This window comes from Ochotona princeps, chromosome 22 (assembly GCF_030435755.1).
Source record: "Ochotona princeps isolate mOchPri1 chromosome 22, mOchPri1.hap1, whole genome shotgun sequence".
In the NCBI taxonomy this organism is placed as follows: Eukaryota; Metazoa; Chordata; class Mammalia; order Lagomorpha; family Ochotonidae; genus Ochotona; species Ochotona princeps.
In genome coordinates this window covers 24,300,154-24,327,791 of record NC_080853.1, presented here as the reverse complement: position 1 = coordinate 24,327,791, position 27,638 = coordinate 24,300,154, and the positions used below count along the sequence as shown (strand labels likewise).

The following is a 27,638-nucleotide window of genomic DNA, read 5'->3' as shown; positions in this document are numbered from 1 at the left end:
TCCAGGCCAGGATGCAGCTGTTAGAGACAGCTGCCCTCCGCTATAGCTCCACCTGGGTTCTCTCAAATAGATAAGGAGTGGACAAGCAGAAGGGGGCGCTCACAACGTTTTGTTGGACAGCCAAGAGGGTCTTATGGATGTGGCTTGACCATAGTTGAACTTGTGATCAAGTGTCAGATCATATGTTTTGTTCTTTCCGTCGGCTTTACTACTTTGTTATTCACTGTCAGCAGCTTCCAGGGCTCCAGAATGCCCTGGTCATCCAGATTTAATCTGTTTCCTTCTGAGATGTTGCCTCATCTGCCTGTGGACAGCAGGTCATTTGATGTCGTTACCCTCTTCAGAGTATCTGGTGATGACAAAACACAGGCAGACGCTCCATGTGTTGTCTCTCACTCGCTCACCCCAGTCACGGTGGCCTGCTTGCTATTTTTCATGTATGGCATGTCCTTTGTCACCCCAGGGCCGATGCACCTACTCCGCCATTAACACACACACACCTGGATTGTTCTGCTTTACTTCCCTGCTTGCTTTTAGCATCTCAATCCAATTCCACCTGCCTCACAACACCTTTCCCAGCTGTTGCCAGCCTCCAGAACAACTTCTGGCATAACACTGAGAAGCATAGATAATTGCAGAATGAAGGAATAAAAGAATAAATCATTTGTTTTTTATAAGACCCACATCACCATGGGAGAAAAATAACTTTTGGGGATAAGTCACTGTCACTGTGGAGTATCCACTCATCCCTCCATCAGCAGCCTCTTCCTGTGTATGGCAGGCAAGGTGTTGTGCTTAATCTGCTTTTGGCCTGTCTGAGAAAACCAGTGATGAATTGGCACCCTGGCCATGGTGTCAGAGGACTGCTTCTGATGGGGCCAGTTGACCTGCGGTGCCTGGGACCACACGTGGTGCTGTACCGCTTGCTGGTGTAGCAGCCTGACCGTTGCTATACAGTGCCTTATACTTGCTTTGCTCTTCAGAGTGTGGCCGGGGCCATCCACATCAGTCTTACCTAGGTGGTTGGCCGAAATGCAACATCCTGCCCACTCGGACCTTCCGCATCAGATCACTGAATGACAAGACCCTCCTGTGGCTGAGGAGGAGGAAGGGAGGGATTCACCTGTGTGTTAGACTCAGAGCTCTGCCTGTGTCAGACAAAGCAGAAAGTTTTTTTCTCCAGTGCACAAAGGACAGTAGGAGCTCTAACTGGATGATGCCGCAAGTCAAAGCAACAGACTCCTGAAGGCTGACAGGTCTCCGTGTAGGGCTGTGCATCTCTGCCCTCCTGAGAGATGGGGCCTGACACTGAGATGACAGCTCGCAGATTGGTACACATCTCCCACCAGGGACAGCAACCATGCTGTGAACTACGTGGCCTTTTAGCAACCCAGCAGGGCTGTCTGGTTGTCTCCCGGCCTATTCCAGCTGGGATGATACTGACAGGCACAGGAAGTGTGGAGTGCTTTATTAGGAAAGAGAAGTCATGATTAGGGAATCATACGATGTTTATGTAAGACACATGGTATTTGTTAGGACAAGCTGAGATGTCCCTCAGGTGAAAATGCATGCCAGAATCGCAAGCAAGACATGTCGTGACAACATTCTTTCATTCTCTTTCTCTCTTTCTCTTTCTGGAACCTCAGGGATGTTCTGCCGTTCACCTTGAAGTTGCCTTATGCCATTTCCACAGCCAAGACCGAGGCTCAACTTGAAGAGCTAGCTCAGCTGGGACTAAGTAAGTGGGTGCCCTTGCCCCCCGGGTCTGGAGCAGAGTCACCCCTGGGCTGAGGTTATACTGCTTTGTCAAGCACACTAGGGTTCCAGACTAACCCCCACTGCCACAGCAAGACAGGGTGTCTACAGGGCCACGAGGCCCTTCTTTCTGAGGGCCCACTCTGCAGGGACTGGGCTGAGGGCCTGGCTCGCCCCCTAGATTTCCCCAGCCCCATTGATCTGCGTTTCCTGAAGTATCAGAGTGTTGCGGGTACAGGTGTATCTGGGATGTGGTTGGTTGCTGGGACAAGACTGTGTGACTCCATGACTTCATTACTGAGGGACAAACAGGCACACACAGCATGGGTAGCTAAGGAAGACCCCAGTCTGCCTTATACCCTCATTGTCCAAATCACACCCTGCCCTTCTGGCCATGTCCCCGAAGGACCCTTGTCTTGGCACTGGCCACCCCCTTCCCCCATCCCTTGGCTGGCTCTCCCTCAACCCCCTGGGTTCTGCCAGACAACGATTCACCATAGACTGGGATGTTGGGCTCTTCTGTATAACTTTGTCATCCCAGTACCCCGGGGAATCCATGTGGATATCACTTAAAAAAAATTTAATTGTATTTCAAAGACAAATTTACACAAAGGAGGAGAGACAGAAGGGAAAGATTTTTACATCCACTAGTTCACTCCCCAAATGGCTGCAGAGGCCAGAGCTAAGCCAATCCTAAGCCAGCTGCCAAGGGCCTAAAAACTTGGATCATCCTCCACTGCTTTCCCAGACATGGCAAAGAGCTGGATATGGAGTGTAGCATCCAGGACACGAACCAGCACCCATTTGGGATGCTGCTGCTTGTAGGTGGAAGATTAACCTGTTGAGCCATTATGTCAGCCCTGGTTTCAATTCTGCAAAAACCTTTTCCTTCTAGGGGAAAAGGGAAAATACCCTCTGGATTGTACCCAGGTTGCCAACAGACTACTGTGGTTAGTAGAAATTGATGATTTTTTTTAAAAGATGCATTCATTTACTTGAAATGCAGAGGGAAAGAGTATTACCTATTCCAAGTGGAAATAACATACACATTTTTCACATCACTATCTTTCCTGAGTTACATGGAAAACACAAGCAGGATAGATATGTTGAGCCAGCCTACACTGCTCCGAGGAACCTTGGGAAGGAGGTTGGAGGGTTGGGGATGTGGGTGGGGGAGGAGGCAAGCTCAAGGATCAAAGCTTGCACCTGCCCTGGACGTTGACTTTTGCTTTAGTTTGCTCTTTTTGTGTGTGCTAATGGGATTCCTAATTATACTTTGCCTCCTTTTGGAGTTTTTAATGCTGAATGTGTAAAACCCCAAGGGGATTGTGTAAGATCCCGCAGGCCCAGCAGCTGCCAGCCTGCCCATTAAAGGGGAAGTTTGGAGTCTTGATTCCTTGGCTGGCAGCTGCCATGGTGGAGGGCATCCCCAGAGAGACCAGTGCATGGGCACGGTGCTGTCCCATTGAGACGAGCCTGGACTCGTTTTTGCTCAAAGTCAGGCGGGGCGTCCGTGGCAGCCCTGGTGGCCCAGCTCAGTCTGAGCGGGTCCAGTTCACTCTGTGCCTGTGCGAGGGCTGGACTGGAGCCGTGCATCCACCAAGCCACTTCTGAAAAGGCTTGGAAGGTGGAAGGCGCCCGGAGCCCTCTCATGAGCCCACAGCTGGGCCTGGCAACCCATCAACCCATCTGCCGTTTCCAGGAAGGGAATGCAGTAAAAGCAAAAAAAAAAAAAAAAAAAAAAAAAAAAACAACCCACCCCCAGCCCCGAGTGCCCGCACCTCCCATCCGGGGCACACATTGTCTTTGTGATTTGTGCAGGAGCGGCCCCAGTGTACTGTATTTACATTCTTGTGTTCACTGATAATGACTTTCAGATTTTTGGAGCTCTCCAGCTGACAACAAACCCCCAAACCCTCCACCTCCCCATAGGCCTCCCTCTGCCGACGCCGACGCCCACGACGGTGGCTGCTCAGCCCCGCTGCGGCAGCTCTGCCTTATAAATGGAGTGCATTCTATAAAAACCAGGACGCCTTCGGAGCTGGAGTGCAGCCAAACCAACGGAGCCTTGTGTTTCATTAATCCCCTTTTCTTGAAAGTGCACAGCCAGGATCTCGGGGCAGGCCTCAAGCGGCCGAGCACCAGGACTCCCAACGCCAATGGCCCCGAGCGTCCTCGCTCGCCGCCGCCCAGGCCCCCGCCACCCACTATTAATAGTCTGCACACAAGCCTTCGGCTGGCCGGGACTGAAACCCGGACGAGCATGCCAGAAACAGTCAACCATAACAAACATGGGAACGTAGCTCCGCCTGGAACGAAACCAACCCCCATCCCTCCGCCCCGGCTGAAGAAGCAGGCTTCTTTTCTGGAAGCTGAGGGGAGCTCAAAGACCTTGACCAGCCGGCGGCCCGGTCCGGAGCCCGAGCCCGAGCTCTGCACAGCTGGCAGCCCAGGTGGCGCCCCGCCTGCAGACGCCCCGGGGGATTGCACAAGGGCCCGGCCTCCCAGCTCTGAATCACAGCCCCCGTGCCATGGAGGCAGGCAGAGGCTGAGCGACATGAGCATTTCCACTTCCTCCTCCGACTCGCTGGAGTTCGACCGCAGCATGCCTCTGTTTGGCTACGAGGGGGACACCAACAGCAGCCTGGAGGACTTCGAAGGGGAGAGTGACCAGGAGACCATGGCGCCCCCCATCAAGTCCAAAAAGAAGAGGAACAGTTCCTTCGTGTTGCCTAAGCTTGTCAAGTCCCAGCTGCGAAAGATGAGCGGCGTCTTCAGCTCCTTCATGACCCCGGAGAAGCGGATGGTGCGCAGGATCGCCGAGCTGTCCCGGGACAAGTGCACCTATTTCGGGTGCCTGGTGCAGGACTACGTGAGCTTCCTGCAGGAGAACAAGGAATGCCACGTGTCCAGCACCGACTTGCTGCAAACCATCCGGCAGTTCATGACCCAGGTTAAGAACTATTTGTCCCAGAGCTCGGAGCTGGACCCCCCTATTGAGTCACTGATCCCTGAAGACCAAATAGGTAAGTACTCCTTGGCGGGTTTTTTTTTTTTTTTTTAACGTAAAAAATCTACCGTATCCTTACCTGGCAGTACACCCTGTGCCGGTTATTTCGGACAGAGTTTATTGTGAAGTTCAGAAAAAAAATGGAAGCGAACTCCACCCCCTGGCCCGATTTGAATAGGGAAATGGGCTCCCTAGGGTCGCAGCTGCAAGCAGCTTGAGGAAGCTTTCAGGGGTGATGAACTCTTTTTTTTTTTTTTTTTTTTTTTTGGAAAGTGCATAACGATTCTGCCCAGGGATAGAGTTTGTATTGCCCAGCCACTGGAGGTCCGAGTTGCTACCTGCGTTGGTGCCTTGTGTGTGTGTGTGTGTGTGTGTACACGTGTGTGTATTACAGCTGTTGAGCATTGTCTGAGAGCAGACAGCAAAGGTCCTTGGGCTTTCAGCTGAGAGAGGCAGTGCTTTGCGCAGCTTCTGTGAAGAGTTGAGTGCTCGTGAAGATGCAACCTATCCTAGCAGGATGGGTTTCCAACCTGGGCTCACTCCAGGAATGCAGAATTTCACTGTGACACCCAGTGGTCCCCCACAGGGTTGGTACCCTGCTGGCCCCTCTAACATGCCCTGTTCCTGAGAATGCGAAAATTGGAAAGGGGGTTGTGTTTGCTTTATGCACCTTTAAGATAAGCAACCCCGTGTGGAGGTCACGTGTAAGGTGTTTTGTTTCCCCAGCATCAAGGGGAAATACTTTCTTTATCTTCTCACTTAAGGACTCACTTGTTATTTTGGCCACTAGCTTGCCAAGGCACATTGGAATTTGGCAAGCAGTGTTCCCCCACCCCCGCCCCCAAGGTGAGAGCGTTGCAAGGGGTGTTTGTGTGTGTGTTTCAAAAAAAGTCGGCTCTGAAAAGTTATTTGAGTGCCTTGCTTCCTGGGCAGCAACAGCCTAAAATACTTCCAGGCAAGTGGTTTCTGCTTGCCGGTTGGGTCTGTCTGTCGTAGTAAACTGTGTGCTAGAGTGGGCTTGTGTGCTCCTGCACTCCCTGGCTCCTTTTCTTCCTCTCTCTTTAAAGTGACTTTCAGCTGCTCTTTGATTTTTTTCTCACAAAGGACTCAAAGGCTTGTTTGTTTTCCTGGCAAATCAGGGCGTGGTCAGCTGGGTGTTGCTGAAGGCAGTGGCTAAAAGGAATGTGCCCTTGTGATGTGCCAGGGGGAATGGGGACTAGCTTCCAGAAGAAGACAGTCACACCAGCTGTCCCCACCCCCGCCCCCATGCCCCTGCAGCCCCCCATCCCAGGGAAAACAGGGCCCTCAATCTGCCCCCAGAAGCCCGCTTCAGGGGCCAGCTCTGATGTCAGGCCTGAACTATGTGGCAGGCAGCAGCACCAAGCAACCCACAGCGAACAGGCTCCAGCGGAAATGAGGACTTTGGGGCTGCCTCCCTGCTGATGCTGCCTGCTACGACCCAGGTTCATTCCTGGGGAGTCTGTTCTGCTAGTTCTTTGGGTAGTTAAGTTTGGATGTGATACTTAGAACTTGAGGGTTATTTTCTCCAGAAAAGAAAGAAAAAGAAATGCTGAAAATTACACACTGCATGTTCCAGAAAGACGTGGCTTTTAATTGAAAAGCTATCAGCATAATGAGAAAGGCAGCTGATGTTAGTAGAGCCACCGGTATGAGCAGGCAGCCCACCTGAGCTGTTTCAGTGGCCCCCTCGCCTCACCCCTGGGAAAACAATGTCAGGAGGGGGAGGCAGGCTGGGCAGCGCCAGGTGGAGCCATTTGTCTCAACGTCACACCAGCTAGTGACCAGCAGGTACAGCGCTTGAACTTACAGGAGACCAGAGCCCATATTTTTCTAACCTCCTGTCTCTGCTATTGCTGTATTTGTAGTTCCTCATCAGTAATTCGGGGGAGCTTGTTGTTGAGGCAGCTCAGTAGGCTAGAGCTCTCCAGTCAAGTGTGAAGTGGAAGGACGGTGCCTCCAGGAACATTGCCATTCTGTTTGGTTGTTGGGTTTTGAGCTTTGTTGTTGTTCATGCTATTGCTTCACCCAGGAGAACATCATTGTGTTTTGAAAGTGCAGCAAGTTGTGCTTTTGAAATTTGAAAAGAAAAAGGCGCGGCGGGGGTGGGGTGGGGGGGACAGCACGGTGACTCAACTGGTTAATCCTCCACCTGCAAACATCCAGCGTCTCTATGTGGTTGCTGGTTTGTGTCCCAGCTGCTCCACTTTTGATCCAGCTCCCTGCTGTGGTCTGGGAAAGCAGTGGAGGATGGTCTAAGTCCCTGGGATCCTGTGCCCATACAGGAGACCTGGAAGAGACTCCTGGCCCCTTGCTTTGGATCAGCTCAGCTCTGGCCTTGGAGGTCCAGAAGGAACTCAGCATTTCTCTATTTGAATCAATGTTGTTGATGCTTTGCAGATTCAGGTCCTCAGGCCAAGATGCAGAGAGTGAAGTCCGGAGAGCGATGGGCTAGTTTGTGGGGAGCTTGCCTCTGAGTCCTGTTGTCTCAGCTGTGGGCTCATTCCCACCAGAACCCACTAGGTAGGAGAAAGAACTGGTCTGCTGTTTGAATGCCCTTTTCAGAAACCACCTTTTTTTTTTTTTTTTGTATGATAAGGTGTTCTTCAGGGCCAGTAAGGGTTTTTTTTGGAATGCCGGTTGGATTTATCTGTATTTTTAAATTTTTAAATCTAGTCTTGTCCTCTTTTCCTGTAGCTTCCTGAAGACAGGTATTTTCACTGAAACCGTATATTTACAAAGCACCCATCCTGTGGCAAGGAAGTAGGAGGAGATATTTCCCTGGCCTAACTCATTCAGAATGAGTGCCATGCTTTCTGGGTGGACACAGCCATCTGGAGGGAGGAGGGTCTCAGGTTTATGGTGACAGTGCGAATCTCTTGTTCTGAAGGTCGTTCTTCAGTTAAATATAGAAAAACCAATGGGGAAGAGGAACCCGGGAGTCCTCACCACTCTCATTTTGCGTTTGCAAATTACTCTTCCTTCTAACACTCTCTAGGCAGGCATACATGATAAACCATCATTCATTTTAGAAGTGACAGAACCAGGGGCAGATGTTCGATGGGGCAGTTAAGATGCCTCTTCCCACAGCAGAATGCCTAAGTTGAAGTTCTTGCCCTGCTGCCAATCTCGTTTCTGGCTCATGTGCACCCTACAAGGCAACAGGTGAGGTCTTACGTCCTCATGTCACTGTCACCCACGGGGGAAACCTGGGTTGAGTTCTGGCCCCCTGGCTTCAGCCTAACCCAATCCCTCACTGATGTGCATGAGAGATTTCTCTATCTCTTGCTGTGTCTCTGCTTTTCAAACAAATATGTTTTTTTTTTAATGGAGAACTGATACTATAAACAATTGTGACCAATTATAAAGAATTTGTTCTGTTTACCCTTTGGAGCGCTCCCAGGCAAGAGCCATGACATTTAATAGGAGCACATTGCCTGACATCGGTGTGGCTCTCTGGGTTGCAGAAGGAAGTCAATGGGGATAGAACTGAGCTAGTTCCCTTTTGCATCAACTCACTATTGCTTCTGGGCTCACATGGAATGTGAGGCTCTTGGACAGCCACTCCCCTGTCTCTGGCCCTCCTTGTATGGGAAGGACAAACCCATGCTTTAACATAAAGGGTACAGCTGACCGTCGTGGGGTCGGTCCCTTGATCGGTCCGATGGATTACCAGTGTCCCCTGCCGTAGAGAGGGAGGTATGGGGCTGCACCATGTCTTCCTCATGGGTGTTCACCGCATAGCCCAACCAAAGAAGAAATTCACCCAAAGTGAATTTCTAGTTTACAGAACTTGTTGTAGTTTTGTGGGTGGGGCTTTAATTTTAATGAAAGAATTTTTAATTTTTTTAAAGATGTATTTATTTATTTGAAAGAGTTAGAGAGAAAGGAGGAGATACAGAGGGAATCTGTCTGCTGGTTCACTTGGCAAATGTCTGCAAAAGCCAGAGCTGAGCTGGTCCTAAGCTGAGAGCCAGGAGCTTCTTCAGGGTCTCCCATGTGGAAACAGGGACCCAAGGACTTCTTGCAAGCTCTGCTACCTCCCAGGCCATTAGCAGGGACCTGGATCAGAAATAGAGCCACCAGGACTCAAACCAGCCGTCGTATGGAATGTTGGTGCCACATGTTATGCTATGGCGCCAGCCCCTATTTCTTTAATTTTGGACAACCCTGTGATTTAAAGTCTTATTTCAAGAAACAGTCTTTCTCAAACTCGAGAAATGTTAGTCATCATAAGTTTTCTATTTCATTCGGACGATTTTCCACAGACTGTCCTCAGTGACACAAAACAGCTGTTTGTGTTCTTCAAAGCCAATAGAGAAAAACAAGGCAATGTTATTTTTCTTCCTTTAATTTCTTTGAGCCAAAATGTGTGTTTTTATCCATTGAAGTTTTTAAAAACTTGAAGAAAACATCTTCACATATTCAACATAAACAGATTCATGTATCCATGTTTTTTTTTTTCATAGAGAAATTATCCTGACAATATGGTTAGACACCAGAGAGTGTGCATAAAAACGGGGGATTAAGAGGTTGGAATTTGTCCCAGTGGCTAAGATGCTTCCGATTCAACTCCCTGTTTGTGGCCTGGGAAAGCAGTAGGGGATGAGCCAAAGCCTTGAGACCCTGCACCCGTGTGGGAGACCTGGAAGAGGCTCCCGGTTTCAGATCAGCTCAGCTCCGGCCACTGCGACCATTTGGGGATGGAGGAGCTCTCTCTTTGCTTCTCCTTCTCTCTGTAACTGCCACATTTCAAATTTAAAAAATTAATCTTAAAAACAAATTTTAGGGGCCCAGCATGGTAGCCTAGCAGCTAGAGTCCTCACCTTGCACACACTGGGATCCCACGTGGACACTGGTTCTAATCCCAGTGGTCCCACTTCTCATCCAGCTCCCTGCTTGTGGCCTGGGAAAGCAGTTGAGGACGGCCCAAAGCTTTGGGACCCTGCACCCACATGGAAGACCCGGAAGAAGCTCCTGGCTCCTGGCTTCGGATCAGCTTAGCTCTGGTTGTTGTGGCCACTTGGGGAGTAAATCAGCGGATGGAGGATCTTCCTCTCTGTCTCTCTTCCTCTCTGTATATATGACTTTCCAATAAAAAAAGAAAAATCTTAAAAACAGATAATTGCACTGACTTAAAAAAAAAAAAACCAGTAGACATAGGTGGAATATTCCCAGGGACTTAGACAAGCACCCTAACTTCATTTCAGATCAGTTTTTTTAAATGAGTGTTTGAACTTGGCCTCAAGTTTCAATACTTAGGCTGCTTCGTTTTCAACTTTTTAATCCTTACTTTGGTTCAAGCCCTGAGTCATCCATCCATTGTCCTTTAGATGAAAAGCCATTCCCAGAGGTGTGGCTGCACATGCTCCTTGGTGCCAACCTTGGATGTTCTCACGTCTGACCTATTCCAGGTGGTGCTGTCCCCTGACAGGTGCAAATGCTCTTGGAGAGAAAAAGGAGAAAAACTGACTTATGTAAAAAGAATGCCTGTGTTATTTTCAAGAATTAGTTTAAATGTACTGAAGACCGTAAGAAGTCCCCCACCCCCATATACGAACACACACACACCCCTTTGAAGCATCACGTGCTGGGTAATTTTGACTTTAAGGCTACGGGGTTGTATCCATTACATTGTGTCACCCCAAGAGCTCCCAGCCCTAGGCTGGGGAGTCCCACAGGCTAGGAGCACGTAACTCGGGCATCCACACAGGGGCGGCGCGCCAGGTGGCGTTATATTACAAGTCACAGGAACATGTCTGTGCTTGGAGTGTTTTCTTCCTTCTTTCAGTATGTATGTATTTGAAGGAGAGAGTGAGAGAGAGAGCATGTGGGGGCTGTGTGTGTGTGTAAGAGTGAGTGATTGAGCTTCCATCTGCTGGTTCACTCCCAAAATGGCCACAGTATCCAAGGTTGGGCCAGGCCAAAGTCAGGAGCCCAGAACTGTGCCCAGATCGCCGCACATGAGTGGCAGTGGCCCAGGTACGTGGGCCGTCTTCCACTGTTTCCCCAGGCACGTTGGCAGGGAGCTGAATTAGAAGTGACGCGGTCCACCCTGGAATCTGTTCTGCTATACGGGATGCCAGCAGCTTAGCTTGCTGCGCCGCAAGGGCAGCCTCTAGAATATTCTGTGCCTCTCTCTCTCTCTCTCCCTGGAATCTTCCTGCCTCCCAGACAGGAGATGTCAGTGGGACTCGTGTGAGAATTGGCGAGTGTGACCCAAGAGGTCCCTGGAATGCTGCATTGGTGGTATGGCTGTGTCGGGGTTTCAAGGTTTTGACATGTTCTTCTGCCACTCCACTTTCCCTGCAAGGACAGCTCTGGTCCTGAAGAGATGGAGCCCTCCCGGGTTGGCCGCCTGACTCAGCCTTGGCTCCCAAGCCATCTCTCCACATCTCTCCTCCTACACACATGGTCCACTTTGGAGGTCTGCAGTTACTGTTGAGGTCCAGGGAAGTCACAAGACCAAACTTGGAGTGTCCCAAAGATTTTCTGTTCGATTCAGCAAATGGATTTGGTGCATCTGCTACATATGTGCCTTGGCCAGGTCCGGAGGTGTGGCTCAGGTTATGACCCCAGGTCTGATTTTGGGTGGGTTTCCTGCCCAGGGAAGAAGTCCCGGCTGTGGTAGGTCATGACAGAAGCAACGCGGAGTGCTGGAGGCGAGAAGAGTCAGGAGATGAGTGCCCCGGGAGGCGGGCTGGGCATGGATGAGCAGGAAGCCAGGTGGCTCTTCTAGTCATTTCTCAAAGTGCTCTCAGTTTCCATCTTGACCTTAATCACACCACAGCTTGTACTGGGAGGAAACAGGATAGCCTGAGCCGTCCCACCTGGGTCCCCTTTCCAACGTGCCCCCTGTTCGTAGGGAACAGAGGAAGCTGACGAGGTCATGGGTTACCAGCTGTCCCATGCATACTCGGTCCTCACGGGGTGTTGTGAGTTCCCTGGTGTCAAGTATATCGTCCAGGCTCGCAGAGCCTCCCCTCTCTCAGTCCTCCCAGCAAGCCCAGCAGGCAGCTTCCCTCCAGGCCACCAGCCCTTGCCTCTGACCCAGGTCCCTCTGCGACACCACGTGGTCTGCTCTGGATGAGCAGGTTGTAAGCAGGGATTAGCACAGTACCGTTGTGCCTCTCTGGCTGTCACACAAAGGCTTTTCAGGAGGCTGCCTTCCACTTGCCTCAACTGCCAGCTCCGTGGGGATGGGATGGAGCAATTTAGCAGTGGGAAACAGGGGCGTGCAGTAGTTATTGATGAAGAACTTGGGCTGCCCTAGGCTACTGGGTTTGAAGCTTTTTCTCTACTGCTCATGAGCTGTGTGCCTTCAGTTACGTTTCTTGGTGTCTCTGTGCCCCAGTTTCTCCACTTGTAACCCACAAGTCAAAGATGGCATAATGCTGTGACCTCTGACACTTCCTTACCGGCCTACTGTCCAACTGCCAGCACCTGCCAGCCTGCAGCTTTCTCATGCCACTGAGCCCTTGCCCAGGGCAGATGAGAAAGGCTGGGGTATCCATGCCGAGCCTAGCCTCTGAGAATAGCTTCTGCTGTAGGTGGAACAACCCTGAGGTGGATCTGTCCTGGTCTTCTGGAGTACCCAGCGCTGTTCATAGTGACAACAAAGCAGCCCTGTGGACTGCTTTTCTTCCTGGGATGCCCTCCTAATAGAACCACTGTCACGGTAGGCTGCTGGGAGAGCCCAGGCCAAGACGAGCAGCTGTCATGTATGCTTCTTGGCCAGAGTATCATGTGAGTGCCTGCAAAGGTTTCATCATGCTTAGAGGGGGCACTGATCCTTATTCCAACACTACAGTGAAAAGGAAATAAAGCTTACACATTAGAAACCAGCGGTTCCTTTGTGCTGATGGAAGGCCACATGCCGCTGTCTGAGCTGGTTAGAGGAGGAACAACCAAGCTGGCACAGACCCTGTCTCCTGCATCCTGGGAAAATCATTTGACCTCCAGGTCCCAGGTCCTGTCTGTACTTTCCAGGGTTGACGTGAGGGTGGACAAGGTCACGGGCAGGAATTGCACCAATAAATATTAGCAAGGACCGTTGTTGAGATTTGACTTACCTACCAAAAAGGCCTGCCCCTATCTGTTGTCAAACATTAACTCCTACTTTTAATTCACTTTTAAAAAATAGTAACCAAATGGCGTCAGCACAGTGGCACAACGAGCTAATGTTCCACCTGCTGTACCAACATCCCCTAAAGGTGCTGATTCACATCGTGGCTGCTTCGCTGCTGATCTAGCTCCCTGCTTATGACCTGGGAGGGCAGTGAAGGATGCACCAAGCCCTTATACATCCCTGCGTGCACATGGGAGATCCAAGAAGAAGCTCCTCATTCTGGGTTGGCTCAGCATTGGCCATTCCGGTTCATTTGAGGGAGTGAACCAGTAGATGGAAGATCTTTCTCTTCTCTCTGTAAAATCTGCCTTTCAGATGAAATAAATAATAATGATAATAATAATAGTAATAATAAAAGTAACCAGAAGGCTAGAACTAGGGGAAAAAAGCAGGCAATTGTGTTTATCTTTGGCAGTTAACATTAGATTTTAACCTACACGGTTTTTTTTTTTTAAAGATTTATTCATTTTATTACAGCCAGATATACAGAGAGAGGAGGAGAGACAGAGAGGAAGATCTTCCGTCTGATGATTCACTCCCCAAGTGAGCCGCAACGGGCCGATACGCGCCGATCCGAAGCCGGGAACCCGGAACCTCTTCTGGGTCTCCCACGCGGGTGCAGGGTCCCAATGCATTGGGCCGTCCTCAACTGCTTTCCCAGGCCACAAGCAGGGAGCTGGATGGGAAGTGGAGCAGCCGGGATTAGAACCAGCGCCCATATGGGATCCCGGGGCTTTCAAGGCAAGGACCTTAGCCGCTAGGCCACGCCTCCGGGCCCAACCTACACGTTTTTAATATAGAGCCTCCTTGATCCAAAAATCTAAAATTGAAAAGTTTGCATTCTTGTGGGCAAAATGTTTCAGGTTTGGGAGTGTTTCACATGTTTGTTTTAGGGATGCCCAGCGGATGAAGTCCATCTAACTAAACACGGGAAATGCAGACATCTGAGACCTTCTGGTCCCAGGCCTTCGGGATCAGGGGTCCTCACCCTGCCCTAGGTTGTTCAGAATTCCCTACATTTCATAGTGTTTCAGTGGTCTCCAGCCCAGTTAGATTCAGGCTGGAGCAGCTCTGTCGGGGGCAGAGCCCGTGAACGGTGTTTCCAATGGCAGCCCAGACAGGGACAGCAAGCAGTGAAGGGACTGGGCCTGAGTCACCTAGAAAGATAGAACTGGCTGTGGCTCGAGTGCCCTTTCTAAGACAAGTGCCTTCTCTGGACTTCACTTCTGCGTGTCAGACTCACTTCCCCCCAGGCCAGCAGTGGGTGTGCAGAAAGAGCACCCCCAAAAAACCCGCGCTCGATCCGGTCTCATGACACATCCTGCCGCTATGTCTCCCTGATGGAATCTATGCTCTAGGTCAGAGGAAGAGGAAAGACTTTGGTTTCCCCCTCTTCATTCTTTCTTGCACAAGGGAATCCAGCCTTGCGCACAGGTCAGCACACGGAGGGCTTTCTAAGAACTGTGTCATTAGGTAACGGTAAGGCACGGAGTGAGACTCAAGCCATTGTCGTAGTCTTGATCATTTCCTGCTTGCCTGTGAGTCCAGTTGCAAGGATCATGTAGATATTCTCAGTAAACTTTCCCCTGGTTTTGGTCTTTCAGTGAGTGTGGCTCACGGTGGGTTTCTACAGTGCCAAATGCCATACTGCAAGCAGTTCTCTGGCACTTCCTTGTTGGGAGCAAAATAGGAAAGATATTTGTGAACTTTCAGAAAACCACAGGCTCACCATCTTCATTGTCCTGGAATAGTTTGAGTGTCTTTTGTATGCTGTTTGGGAATGAAGGGGAGGGCACAGTAGCTCCCAGGACTTGGGGAGCAGATTGCCTGGGTTCAAATCCCAGCCTCCTCCCCACCCTCGTTCGTTGGTCATGCTAACTGCATGACGTTGATCAATTGGGGGGCTTCAGATTCCACGCCTCTGAAGTGAAGAAGGGGCGGCCCTCCCTGCCCGGGTTTGTGTGACGAACTGAGAGGCAACGTGTAGACAACACCTAAGACAGTGTCGCTGTTCCTGTGACATCAGCGAATCTGTTGGCATTCATTAGCATTCCTGCCAGCCGAGGGAAGCCATTTAGCAGAGACTCAACCCGTCTCCTCTCCCTTCTTTGAGCTCCTCCAGTCAGCTTTCCTTTTGACTCTGAGAGCAAGACCAGGCTTTTCCTACCGGAGATGGGTGGTGAGACCCTCCGTACTTTTTCCCTAACTCCTCATCTCTGTTACAGATCACTTTGAGGGGAGCCCTGTAAAAGACCAGCTTTTCTTATTTCTAAGTAAATTTCTTTTTAAAGAAGTGTTTATTTATTTTAAATGCAGAGAAAGAGAGAGAAGAGAGGAGGAGGAGGAGACAGACCTTCCATCCATTGTTACACTCTCTAAACAGCTGGGTTGGGGCCAGGTTGGAGCCAGGAGCCAGCACGCCCTCCCAGTCTCCCACGGTGGGCAGGAGTACTGGGGCCATGGCCTTCCCTGGCACAGTGTCCAGGATTAGGACCAGGCCCTGAGGTATGAGATGCGGCTGCCTCATGCTGCAGCTTCATCATGCTACAGTGCCCACCCCACAAAGTGGTCTTGTGAAAATATTTACCAGATATAGCACCAGCAATTATGCTATCCAACAGTTATTGTTGGTCCCTGGAGTCCACCCACCAACACATTTCCACAGCCGCCTCTATGCCTGGGATGGAGTTCTCCGAGCAGACCCATTGCCTGCTGGCATCATTGCCAAGGACCAGTTCAGAGCCCTTAGAAGTGATCTGTGTTAACCCTCACCTATTCTTTTTCTTCTTTTTCAGCTTTATTTTTATGTTGCTATGATATTAATACAAAGAGAACAGATTCATTGTAGTTCAGAAATATAGTTCAAAGAATATAATGACAGGGGCTGGTGTTGTGACATTAGCAGGTACAGCCACCACCTATGGCACTGACATCCCGTACGGGCACCAGTTTGAGACCAGGCTGCTTCATTCTGACCCAGTTCGCTGCTCGTAGCCTAGGAAAGCAGCAGAGGTTGGTCCAAGTGCTTGGACCCCTGCACCCATGTGGGAGACCTGGAAGAAGCTCCTGGCTCCTGCTTTCGGGACTGACCAGTGCTAGCTGTTGCAGCCATTTGGGAAGTGAACCAGTGGATGAGCACTCTCTCTCTCTGTCTCTCCATCTGTAACTCTGCCTTTCAAATTAAAAAAAAAAAAAAATTACCTTGGCTTCCAGGTAAAAAGCACAGGCTGGCTTTCAGCTTGCTTCTGTCTCCCTGATGTATTCCGTGAAGGTCAAATAACTCACCTAGAGTGTTTGCGTGTGGGACTGGCATGAACAGCCCTGCCCTGAATGTCTGTGCAGTCCTAATTGATGATTGACACCTGGGGCACATGCACCTTAGAGCAGGGGTCATTCACCACCAGGAATAAAGCTTTCAGAATCCTCAGACAAGTGCAGCAAACTGGTGGATCTTTGGGGTTTAAAAGACCATTCTCTTTGAAAAGCAGTAGAAACAGCTACCCGAAACAGCCGGGTAGTCTCAAGCAAGCTGTTGGAGGGACATTTTGAAGCCTGTGTTTCCTTACTTATCAGAGGAGCGTAACTTAGTATCATGCAAAAAATAATGGAAGTGTAGCAAGGATGAGATGAGAATGAAGTGATACCCTCTGGACCTAGCCCCTGGGGATGCTCAAGATGAATTGCCAATATTGACGCTTTATTCTAATGGTCATGTAAAAGCAGAGAGGCCTGGAATTGGCACAAGTTTGCAGATACAAAGTGACTGAAGCTAACCAAGCAGCCTGCTTCAGCGCCAGGTGCAGAGTGAACACGTGTCCTTGCCCCTCTTCATAACCTCTCTCAGATGGGATGTGGAGGTGGAGGCTCAAAGCAGAACTTGGCTCCATCATCAAACTGTTACAGGATTAGCCTGACCAGCTGGCTTGGAAGTCTCTTTGTCCTAGGAAAAAGTAATGATTTGAATTCAATAGGACCAGATCTGGTGTCAGACACCCCAAAAGCTGGAGATATCATTCAGTTATTTCCAGTCCTATAAGTGGATCCGTGGGCTTCCCAAAGGAAACCACATGAATGTGTCATTTATTAAGATGCAACTGCTGCAGTAGAACTTCTGTACCAACGGTATGAATGTGCAAACCTGTGAGAGTACAGAGTTGGCATTGGGAGAGAGCTCGTGGCTCAGGGATGCCACATCCCATACCACAGTGCCTGGTTCAAATCCCGGCTCCTCCACATCTCATCCTGAGAAGGCAGCATTTAATGGCTTATGGACCTGGGCTCCTACCTTTGGTCTGACCTGGCACAGCACCAGCTGCTGTACGTATTTGGAGCATGGACCAGCAGATGGAAGACACCGCCCTCTATCTGCCTGTCTGCTTTTCTAAAATAAACAGTTTTTCGCAGTCTGGTACTGGAAGAGCAGAGAGCTTGTCGTCATAGAAATCAGTCTAAGCCTGGATTCTGGATCTGTGCTCCTGGCTGTTTTAGTATCAGCTGAGAGTAGCCACTCCATCAGGCAACCGTGTGAAGCAGGGGAGAACAATAATGCGTCCCCTACTTAGAAGTGTTTCCTAACTCTCAGCAGAGAAACACTCCAGAATCTTTAACCTTCAGTTTTGAAATCACTTCAGACAGACTTACAGGAAAATTGCAAAAAAAAAAAAATGGGACAAAGAGATGTCGGCGCTATGTTCAGATTCCCCGAATGTCAGTCCACGGTCACGTTGGGTTTACGTCCCAGCCCTCTCCCTCTTGTCTAGCGCCAAGCACACAGACACGTATGCACACCTATATACACATGTGCGTGCAGGTATGCCTTCTTTCCTGCTCAGTGATTTGTGTCTTGATTGCTGAGGTCCCTGGCCTTTATCTCTAGATACTTCTATGTGTATTTCCCAAGGACAAGGCTATCCATTACACAAGCAGAATGCAGTGATGAAACCCAGGCGCCTCCCCCCGACACCACGCTAACCTGGCCTGCAGGCATCGCTGGCATCCCATTCCGGGGTCTTAGAGTCAGTGCAGTGACAGGTGGGACTGGATGCAATCCAAGATCACCTAGCATATTAGGTTGAATGTATTTCCTCAGAAAATATCTTAAGAGATCTCAAAATATCACCACTAGGAAATCTTTCTTTCAGAGGATGTATTTTTTTTACTCCCCCCCACCCCAAAACAAGAAGGAACATTGGAAAAATTAGATCAAAAGAAAGTCTGAAATGTTTGGTTGCACTTACAGGTAGGGGATGTAGCTTATGCAGGTTGGGGCACATAAACAGAGAGGTGCAAGTAGGTAAGAGGTCTTCAAAAAGTTAATAGAAATGCATTTTATGAAATAATCTGTGGGTCTGTTGTGGTAGCCTAGTGGCTGAAGTCTTCACCTTGCATTCACCAGAATCCCAAATGGGCATCCGTTGGTGTTCCAGCGGTCCTGCTTCCCATCTAGCTCCCTGCTTATGACCTGAGAAAGCAGTCAAGGATGGTCCAAAGCCTTGGAACCTGAACCCACATGGAAGACCCTGAAGAGGCTCTGGGCTGCTGGCTTCAGATCAGCGCAGCTCCAGCTGTTATGGCTGCTTGGGGAGTGAACCAGTGGACGGAAGATCTTTTCTCTCTGTCTTCCCTTCTCTGTAAATCTGCCTTTCCAATAAAACCAAAACTTTAAAAAGGAATTGTTTTTTAAAAGAAGAAATAATTTATTTTTAGTTTGCAGCAAAAATAATTTTTAAATTCCATTTTCCATGAATTTTTAAAAGAGCCCCCATATTCAATTACATGATTGTAGCAAGTAAGGCATTATTAGGGAAGATTTACTCTTCTTGGAATTTTGTTAAAAAGTATGAGTCTTTAAAAAAAATGTTTTATTTAATTGAAAGATTACAGAGAGAGGAGGAGCAGAAAGAGAAAGATCTTCCAGCCACTGGCTTACTCTCAATGCCTGCCACAGCCAGGGCTGATCTACGCCAAAGCCAGGAACCAGGATTTTCTCCGGAGTCTCTCACATGGGTGGTGGAGGCCCAAGGACTTTTGTGGGGTTTTTTTGGGGTGCTTTTTCAGGTTCATAAGCAGGGAGCTGGATGGGAAGTGGAACAGCCAGCTGGGACTTGAACCTGCATCCCTTTGGGGTGCCAGCACTGCAGGCTGCAACCTAACTTGTTGTATTATAGCATCAGCCCCTCAAGTGTGTCTCAGTGCCGCGAGTTGGTTGCTTGGTGTTATGACTTGCCTGTCCTAGCACCACCACGGAGTGGCCGAAGTCCGCAAGCAGATGTTGTGATGTTGTGTGTGTCTTGGGACGGTGGCTGCAGTGACCACGCTTTCTTTGACAGATGTGGTGTTGGAGAAGGCCATGCACAAGTGCATCCTGAAGCCCCTGAAGGGACACGTGGAGGCCATGCTGAAGGACTTCCACATGGCCGACGGCTCCTGGAAGCAACTCAAGGAGAACCTGCAGCTTGTGCGGCAGCGGAACCCACAGGAGCTGGGGGTCTTCGCCCCCACCCCCGACTTGGTGGATGTGGAGAAAATCAAGCTCAAGTTCATGACCATGCAGAAGATGTATTCCCCGGAGAAGAAAGTCATGCTGCTGCTGAGGGTCTGCAAGCTCATTTACACCGTCATGGAGAGCAACTCAGGTGAGACTGCACAGCTGGGACTCCTGGGCGCTTCTTGCCAGGGCTGAGGGTCCCCTGCTCCTGGTCAGGGCCGGGGACAGGGTCTGACCGTCTCACCCCTGCTCCTGCTCAGGGCCTGACCCATCTCAACTCTGCCCCTTGCCAGGACTCCTCCCTTCCTTCTCTTGCTGTCGTAAATTCTACCCTGGTATCTGGCACATGAGTCACATGCATCAGATAACCACATGGTGTTTGTACAATGACGATTTAATTAGAGATTTAAGACAAGTTTTGTTTTCATTGAAAGGCGGAGTGACACAGAGATCTTCCACCTGTTGGTTCACTCCAACACAGCCAGGCCTGGGCCAGGCTGAAACCAGCAGCCAGGAAGTCCATCTGTGTGTCCCATGTGGATGGCCTAAGTACCTGGGCCTTTTTCCATTGCATTCCCACTTGTGTGAGTAGAGAGCTGCGTTGGAAGTGGAGCAACTGGGACTGGGAGACTAGGGTTCACAAATGTAGGCTTAATCCCCTGCACCACACAACACAACACCGGCCCCTCATTGAAGATTTGGGTCAGAGTTATAAGCTCAGCCTCTGGAGTCTGTGTTCAGTTCCTCCACCAAGGGGCCGGGAGTCTAGTGCAGGGGTTAGGATGCTGGTTTAAGGCATGTGGCTCATGTTGGAGGTGCCTTGATTAGAGTCCCAGCTCCAGCACCCAGTCCCAGCTTCCTGTGTGTAGCCCGGAAGACATGGTGACGGCTCAAGTAGTCAGATTCCTGACACACACACACACAGTGGGTTGGGGGGGCTGGATTAAGTTCCTGGAACCCAGCTTTGGCCCCAGACCACCACTGTGAGCATTTGGAGGGACTGAATCAATACCCAGATTTCTCTCTGCCTGTCAGATGACTGAGTTCAGTAACTGAGCGACTTTGACCACCTCACTCTACCTTCTGTGCCACAGTTAACATGAGTTCCTAGGAGCCCTTCTTCAGGCAGGGAAGCTCCTGTATAGCCCAGGCACAATGGAAAATCCATGTGGGCAGGGAGGGTCTGGGCCAGTGGTCCACAGCTAAGTGTTAGGGCCACCAGGTCAATGCGTTCTTTGATGAATGCCACCGTTGGGAAGTCAGCTCTCGGGTTTCCCCTGGCAGCTTCCTGTGGATGCAGGAGTGAGGGTGACTTGGAGTCCTGTTGGTGATGCTCTACCTCTATGAGTATAGTGGCTTAGTGAGAGCTACCAGAGAGAGAATGCAGGGGCTGTGTTAACCATTGCCTAGGGAGGAAGGAATGGGTGTGTGTGTGTGACAAATGGTTGAGTGTGGAGATTAAAGTCTGGGTGCTTGGGGTATAAGCTTTGCCCGGAGGTGTGCTGGCATGTCCTGCACACAGGAAATACTTGTTCATGGAGTCATTTCTGGAAAGTCCCAAACTACTAGAATCTGCATATGCCACCTACAGGAAATACTTGTTTTGTTGTCACGGAATCACTTAGAGAGTCTCAGACTGGCGTCTCGGCGTGTTCATGCTGTTCTGAATTACAGTTTTTCAACCTATGTGCTCATGACCAGTGAGGCAGTGGACGCTTGGTTGTGGGGGCTGGCCTGCTTCCTGTGAGAAGTCCAGCAGTGTCCCAGATGCCATCCACTTCCCGTTTCGCCTGTTGGGACAACAAAACTATCCCAACACGGAGCAGCATATGTCCTGGGCATGGAGCAGGTGGTAGAGGATCCGCCTGGTCCAGCGCCAGCATTGGAAGGAATCCTGGAATTAGGGGTTAAGCTGACTTCCCACCCTCATGGGCTGTCCTTCCTCAGGGTTTAAAGTCCATCTTATTCCCGGTCTGACCATCCCGACTCATGTGCAAAGACAATAGGGAACATGACACAAAAGTGAACACACGTAAATATTTTCCATGTGTCCTGCGAAGTTAAAATATCTCAAAGATGCTACTTGATGGCATGTGCTGTTGCAGGACACAGAAGTGTCATCTGCCTGGAGAATTCTGTCCTGTGGGCAGAGGAGCTGGGAGGGCCATGGGCTGCATCCACAGGCTTCCTCCGTTTATAAGTAGTGGCTCTTGGCTGTCTAAAAAAAAAAAAGCAATGAGTAGGACATGGAAGAAAGGAGACTTGGTGAAAATATTCCGACTCCCCGCAGGGAGGATGTACGGTGCTGATGACTTCCTGCCGGTCCTGACCTACGTCATTGCCCAGTGCGACATGCTGGAGCTGGACACGGAGATCGAGTACATGATGGAGCTTCTGGACCCCTCGCTGCTGCACGGAGAAGGTACTGCGGGCGTCGGGGCGCAGAGCGCAGTCTCCATCACAGGCAATAGACGCTGTAAAGATGAGAAATCCAGTGGTTCTGTGGTACATTCCCAATGGGGTGCGAGCCCCATGTTGGGCTCCAAAACATTTGTCGAACTGCCACGGAACATCCTACGCCCATGAAGCAGTTAGCACCTGCTAGCATCTGAAGTTTACCTGTATATTTTTTGCCAAGCCTGTATTTTTGAATTATTGTATTTAGTCACTACAATGCATTGAAAAAGTCATCCATATCCATTGTAGGTTCTTTTGAAAAGTCAGAAAGACACAAACAGAGCTCTGTTTAAATGTACTTCACCAAGATGCATTCATGGCAATTAGAAGGTGCCAATAAGAAAACTAAGCAGAATGAATTCCCTTTAAAAAAAATTGTGTCATTGAGTCTAAGGGGGCTGTCGTATATTTTTGGTAGAAAATATGTCTGTTGCTATTAGTGAGATGGATGGAGACTTGGTTTTTGTTGTTGTTTTTGCTTTGAAGATGAAAACGGTGTTCATATTTTAAGATTTATTTATTTGAAAGAGTTAGAGAAGAGACAGAATCTTCCATCTGCTAGTTCATTTCCCAAATGGCTGCAATAGCCAGAGCTGGGCCTGGGTGAAGCCAGGAGCTGCTTCTTCCAGGTCTCCCACTCGGGGCGCAGGGGCCCGCAGGTTTTCCTGGAGGGACTTGGAAGCATCTTCACTCCCAGAATGTGTCCACTCATCTCCTGAGTCCTGCACGTCCCATCAGAGGCACCGCCCACTCCGGGCAGGTGGCCAACTCTAACCTGCACACGTCCTCAGGGGAAAAAGACAAAGATACATCTAGGGAGCGTTTGAAGGCACTTGAGCAAGTGTATGGGAAAATGCAACTGAACACTTACTTGTACCAAAGTGAATTTGAAATGCGTGCCTGGAGTTTTCCTGCTTTGCATTTGCCATGAGCTGCTTCAAGAGCCCCGGGGCTTGTGCTTGACCATGAGCCTGTCGCCACTCACCCGTGTGCTGGCTGAGTGGCCTGCAGTTCTTGCTGAGCTGTGCAGACAGCCAGGATCAGCAGCCACAGGTCATGGGCCACGCCCTCCCAGCCCACAAACAGTACAAGTGTTGGTGGTGGAGTTCGTGCCCAGTTCATGTCCCAGGCGAGTCTGCAGAGCACCCTGCTGATGGTTGAGATGGAGGAGACAACAGCAGGCTTGAGTGTGCCCATGCAGAGGGTTCTTAACTCATCCAAGCCACGGCCGACTTGCAGGTCCCTGTAACCAGCGTCTGTTGTTTTCCTTCATACATGTAATAAGGAGACCAACACTCAGGTTGTTTCTTTCAACTTCACCCCTGTTGTGGACTCACTGAGGCTCATGCCGGACACGCAGTGGGTAGTGAATCCCAGCAAAAATGGGAATTGAATCCTTCTTGACAAAGAAATGACTTTCAGTGTCTACATTTGGGGCGCCCCCTGGTGGCCGTGTATCCCTGTGCACTGCCACCACTCCATCAGACTCCTAATTGTATACACATGGATATTTCAAAAACTATTCACAGGAAAATGGAATTCAGTTTATATTGGTGCCAAAAAAAATACAATTGTATATAACAGGAAATCTTCAAAAAGTCTGTTGTGGGCCTGGTACAGTAGCCTAGTGACTAAGGGCCTTGCTTTGCATTGGCTGGGATACCATATGGGTGCCAAACCATGTTCCAGCTGCTCCGCTTCCCATCCAGCTCCCTGCCTGTGTTATGTTGTATTGTATAGTATAGTGGAAGATTACATAGGTTATGTGAAAACACAGCTCGCTTTATGTGAGGGAGTTGGGCATCTATGGGTTTAGGTGCCACGGGGCATCCTGGAAGCCCCCCTGGTGGAGCACCGTTATGCAACCGGGCTCAGGGTGGCTCTCAACTCACTCATCTCTGCCTCTTCCAGGAGGTTATTACTTGACGAGCGCCTACGGGGCACTCTCCCTGATCAAGAATTTCCAGGAGGAGCAGGCAGCACGGCTGCTCAGCTCGGAGACCAGGGACACGCTGCGACAGTGGCACAAACGCAGGACCGCCAACCGCAGCGTCCCGTCTGTGGATGACTTCCAGGTATGTCCACGCGCCCCCTCCCTGCCCCCACTGCTTCCCCGTGTGCCGGCCCACGCCAGCACGCCTCAGCTTGGGGTCCAGGGCCAGCCGCACCTGAATCATCTTGATGGGACAAAAAAGGAAATGTTTTCACCCACGCTCTGACCTTATCATTTCACTTCTCTGTTTCCGAGGTGTGCGTCAGCTTACAATGGGTTCCATCCCCCAAACATGCTTATTTATTTATTTGTAAAAGAGAATCAGAGATTTGCTTCAACCTCTGAACACCCATAGCAGCAGGTCCTTTCTTGGGTCATGGAGGGCAAGGCAGGTGGTCCTTACGTGTGGGGGCAAGGGGCAACCAGGCACTCAGTCCGCATCCCCATGGTGATGGCAGGGTCCTCTTGCCACCACCCGCTGCCTCCCACGGTGACACCAGCAAGGGAAATGGAATTGGCAGTGGAACTGGAACTGGAACCCAGGCATTCCAGTGTGGAATTGTAAACTAAGAATATTGCATTGGAAAAAACAATTGTATCCCCCTAACTTGTGCAGTTTCCCAACTCGGCACCAAGAGGGGTGGAGGAAGGGGGATTCCCCTCTTGGCTGTAGACATGACTGTTCCATCCTTGCCCTGCGTCACCATAGAAAGCAGATAATGCTAACCTGGGGAAAAAGTCAAAACTTTCAGAAAGTTTGAAGCCTGATTTCTATGGGATGCATATCACTTTCATGCCACCAAAAAGTCAAAGAATCATGCATCAAGCCACATCATAAAAAGGGGTCAGCTTCAAATATGTACATATTTATATACATGAATGTGCGCACATATGGTATGTGCATTTGAATTTGATTTTGGCCCAGGTTCCGCCACCGTTAAGATAGCAAAGTCACGTTCAGGCAGGATGCGAAGACCTGAGCAGACAGGAAGTAGGGAAGGAGGCGGAAGCACCTGACTCAGGTGTCATCAGGAAATGGCAGTGGGACACAGTGCAAAGCCTTGTATCTCTGGAAAAAGGGGAGCCGTAGTGATGCTGCTGCCTACTCCCCAGCAGGACGTCCCAGAGCCCCCAGAGCAGCAGCTGCGGCAGGCGATCAGGCGCCGACACCCGGTGGGTCCCGCGCGTCTCCTGAGGTCGGAGCTCTCAGGAGTCTGAGCTGCTGCTGCCAGCGTGGCGGTTCCAGGCGGAGTTCCCAGAAGGGAGGCGGGTTAGAGCGCTGGGTGAGCCCCGCCAAGAGTGGTTCCTGCGCCAGGATCTCACCCGAGTCTGCCTTGTGGGTCTTGGCGTGCCATTTTGCAGGTCGCAATCTAAATGACAACCTGCTTGTCTGTGCTTTAAATGGGGATTAGGAATGACAGATGGATATGTCTGTGTCCGTATTCCTCTTCCTGCACCCCCCTTTTTTCCCTACCTTTTTTTTTAAAGATTTATTTATTTTTATTGGAAAGTCAGATTTACAGAGAGAAGGAGCTAAAGAGAGAAAGATCTTCCATGCTCTGGGACACTCCCTAAGTGGCTGCAATGGCCGGAGGTGAGCTGATCTGGAGCCAGGAGCTTCTTTCAGGTCTCCCTTGTGGGTGCAGGGTCCCAAGGCTTTGGGCCATCCTCAACTGTCCTTCCAGGCCGCAAGCAGGGAGCTGGACGGGAAGTGAACAGCTGGGACAGGAAGCAGCACCCATATAGGATCCGGGAGCATGCAAGACGAGGACTTCAGCCACTAGGCTACTGTGCTGGGCCCTTTCCCTTGCGTTTTTAGTGCTCTGAAAGTAATCCAAAGGTCTGTTCAATTCAAAATCAGCCCATGATTGAAAGGCACGATCGATATGTTCTCCAAGAGCTTGACAAGCTCAGAGTTAAATCTCTTGCCAGACACAGGACATTCACCGTGTCTCTCCGCACCCTCAGCCCCGGTCCTTGACCAGCACAGCCCCGTGCTAAACAATTGAACGTGGGCTGCCACTGGGTCCTCTTCCTCGGCTCCCCAAGCAGCGGGTCCTAACACCTCTCCCCTCGGGGGCAGGTGGTAGATGGGAGGAGAGCAGCATTCCCCGTGGCCTCTCTCCATCTACAACTTCCGGCACAGTGTCCCCGACCTTCACACTGGTTCCTCATGCACACGGCTGGCCTTGGAGACATGCAGCTCCTTCACATGTAACCCAAGAGGGCAATGCCCAGCACTCAGCTCGGGTGGAAACGGAAACTGAGACACGCCCGGGCTCCGCCTGGAACCTGTGCTGAGGTCCCAGGCACAGGTGTCCCCACCGCTGGAAGGGGCCACAGCACAGTGGAGGCAGGAGGACACCCACCCTGCCAGGTCCTGGCTGTCAGACTCCCTCTGCCTCTGTCCCTGCACCAGGCCAACAAGGACCTCTCCCAGGCCCACAGGCAGGCATCCATTGGAACGGGCATGAACCGTGTCATGTGTGTTCGGAGCATGCCATTCTTCCCAAGAGCATTCCCTTCCGGGATCCCCATGGGCATCATGGTTGTCAGGGTTGGAGAACAGCTTGCGGGGGGCATCCCCCAAACCCTGTGTATTGGGAACTGGGTCCCCAGTGTCTCATGTTAATGGCCAGTAGGTTGAAGATGGAGATTTGATTGGCAGGTCCTTTCTTGGGTCACGGAGGGCAAGGCAGGTGGTCCTTACGTGTGGGACTGGTTCTCTGGGCCAGGCTGGGCCTGCTAGGCATCTCCTGGATCCTCTGGGCTCTCGGGGCCTGGTCTAGGACTGGAAGCCTCCCAAGCCTGCCTTCCTGTGTAGGCCTTCTCAGATAAATGTCACATAAACAAAGTTCGCACAGCAGATTTGGAACAAGTCGTGTGTGTGCATGTATTTATATATGTACTTATTGACTCACTGACTTAAAAGGCAGAGTTACGGGACCAACATGGTGGCTTAGCAGGCTAAGCTTCCACCATGATGCACTGTATTTCCCAGAGGTGCACATCTGGCAGCGTCCCAGTGCCACACCTGCAGCTGGCTCCTGTTACGTTTATCCAGCACCACCTTGCACTTACTTGCTTCATCTCCAAAGTCACTGGGGACAGAATCCAGTCTCCTCCATCCAACTTGCTCTGTGCAACACCTGGGAGCACCTGGGACCTCATATTGGATCGAAACCCCTGTCGTCACCATTCAGAGAGAGCCTAAATGATCAACTCTTGACGGTTTCTCATGTCAATCATTCTTACCCATCATCAAGATGTGTCAGAAGCGAACACAGCGCACGCTGCTGTGTCAACATATTTTTTTAAAGAGCTATTTGAAAAGCAGAGTGACAGAGACCAGCTAACGGATCCGCTAGCTTGTCCCCCAAGTGGCCACAACAGCCAGCTTTGAGTCAGGCCAAGGCCAGAGGCGGGAACCGCATCCTGTGTCCCCTGTGGGCAGCGGCCAAAGCCAGGAGACTCTCTTCTGCTGCCTTCCCAGATGTGTTCGTAGGGCGCCAACAGGGAGCAAACCCACGCTCCCAGTGCCACAGATGTGTGCCTTACTCTGCCATGCCTCCACGCCGGCCCCTGGGTCAGCATATTTTAATTCTCTCTCCTGATTCTTGGCCCAGACCATTCTCCTGTTTGGTTTTCTTTTTCTTTTTAAAAATGTATTTATTTTTATTGGAAAGTCAGATATACAAAAGAGGAGAGGAAGATCTTCCATTCACTCATTTGCTCCCCAAATGGCTACACTGGCCCAGATTGGGTCAGTCAGGAGCCAGGAGCTTCTTCC

The 27,638-nt window shown here is 50.4% G+C and overlaps 1 protein-coding gene across 8 annotated transcripts in view; it reads left to right on the top strand.

The window, feature by feature from the left end:
- RIN2 (Ras and Rab interactor 2) overlaps positions 1 to 27,638 on the top strand; it is a 181,793-nt gene that overhangs the window by 152,644 nt on the left and 1,511 nt on the right. For all 8 annotated transcript variants that reach the window (XM_058679241.1, XM_058679242.1, XM_058679240.1 and 5 more), the window contains 5 exons: positions 1,647 to 1,738; positions 3,633 to 4,781; positions 19,241 to 19,546; positions 21,689 to 21,820; positions 23,767 to 23,930. In XM_058679241.1, the coding sequence (XP_058535224.1) occupies positions 1,647 to 1,738; positions 3,633 to 4,781; positions 19,241 to 19,546; positions 21,689 to 21,820; positions 23,767 to 23,930 (1,843 nt within the window). The remainder of the gene's footprint in view (positions 1 to 1,646; positions 1,739 to 3,632; positions 4,782 to 19,240; positions 19,547 to 21,688; positions 21,821 to 23,766; positions 23,931 to 27,638) is intronic.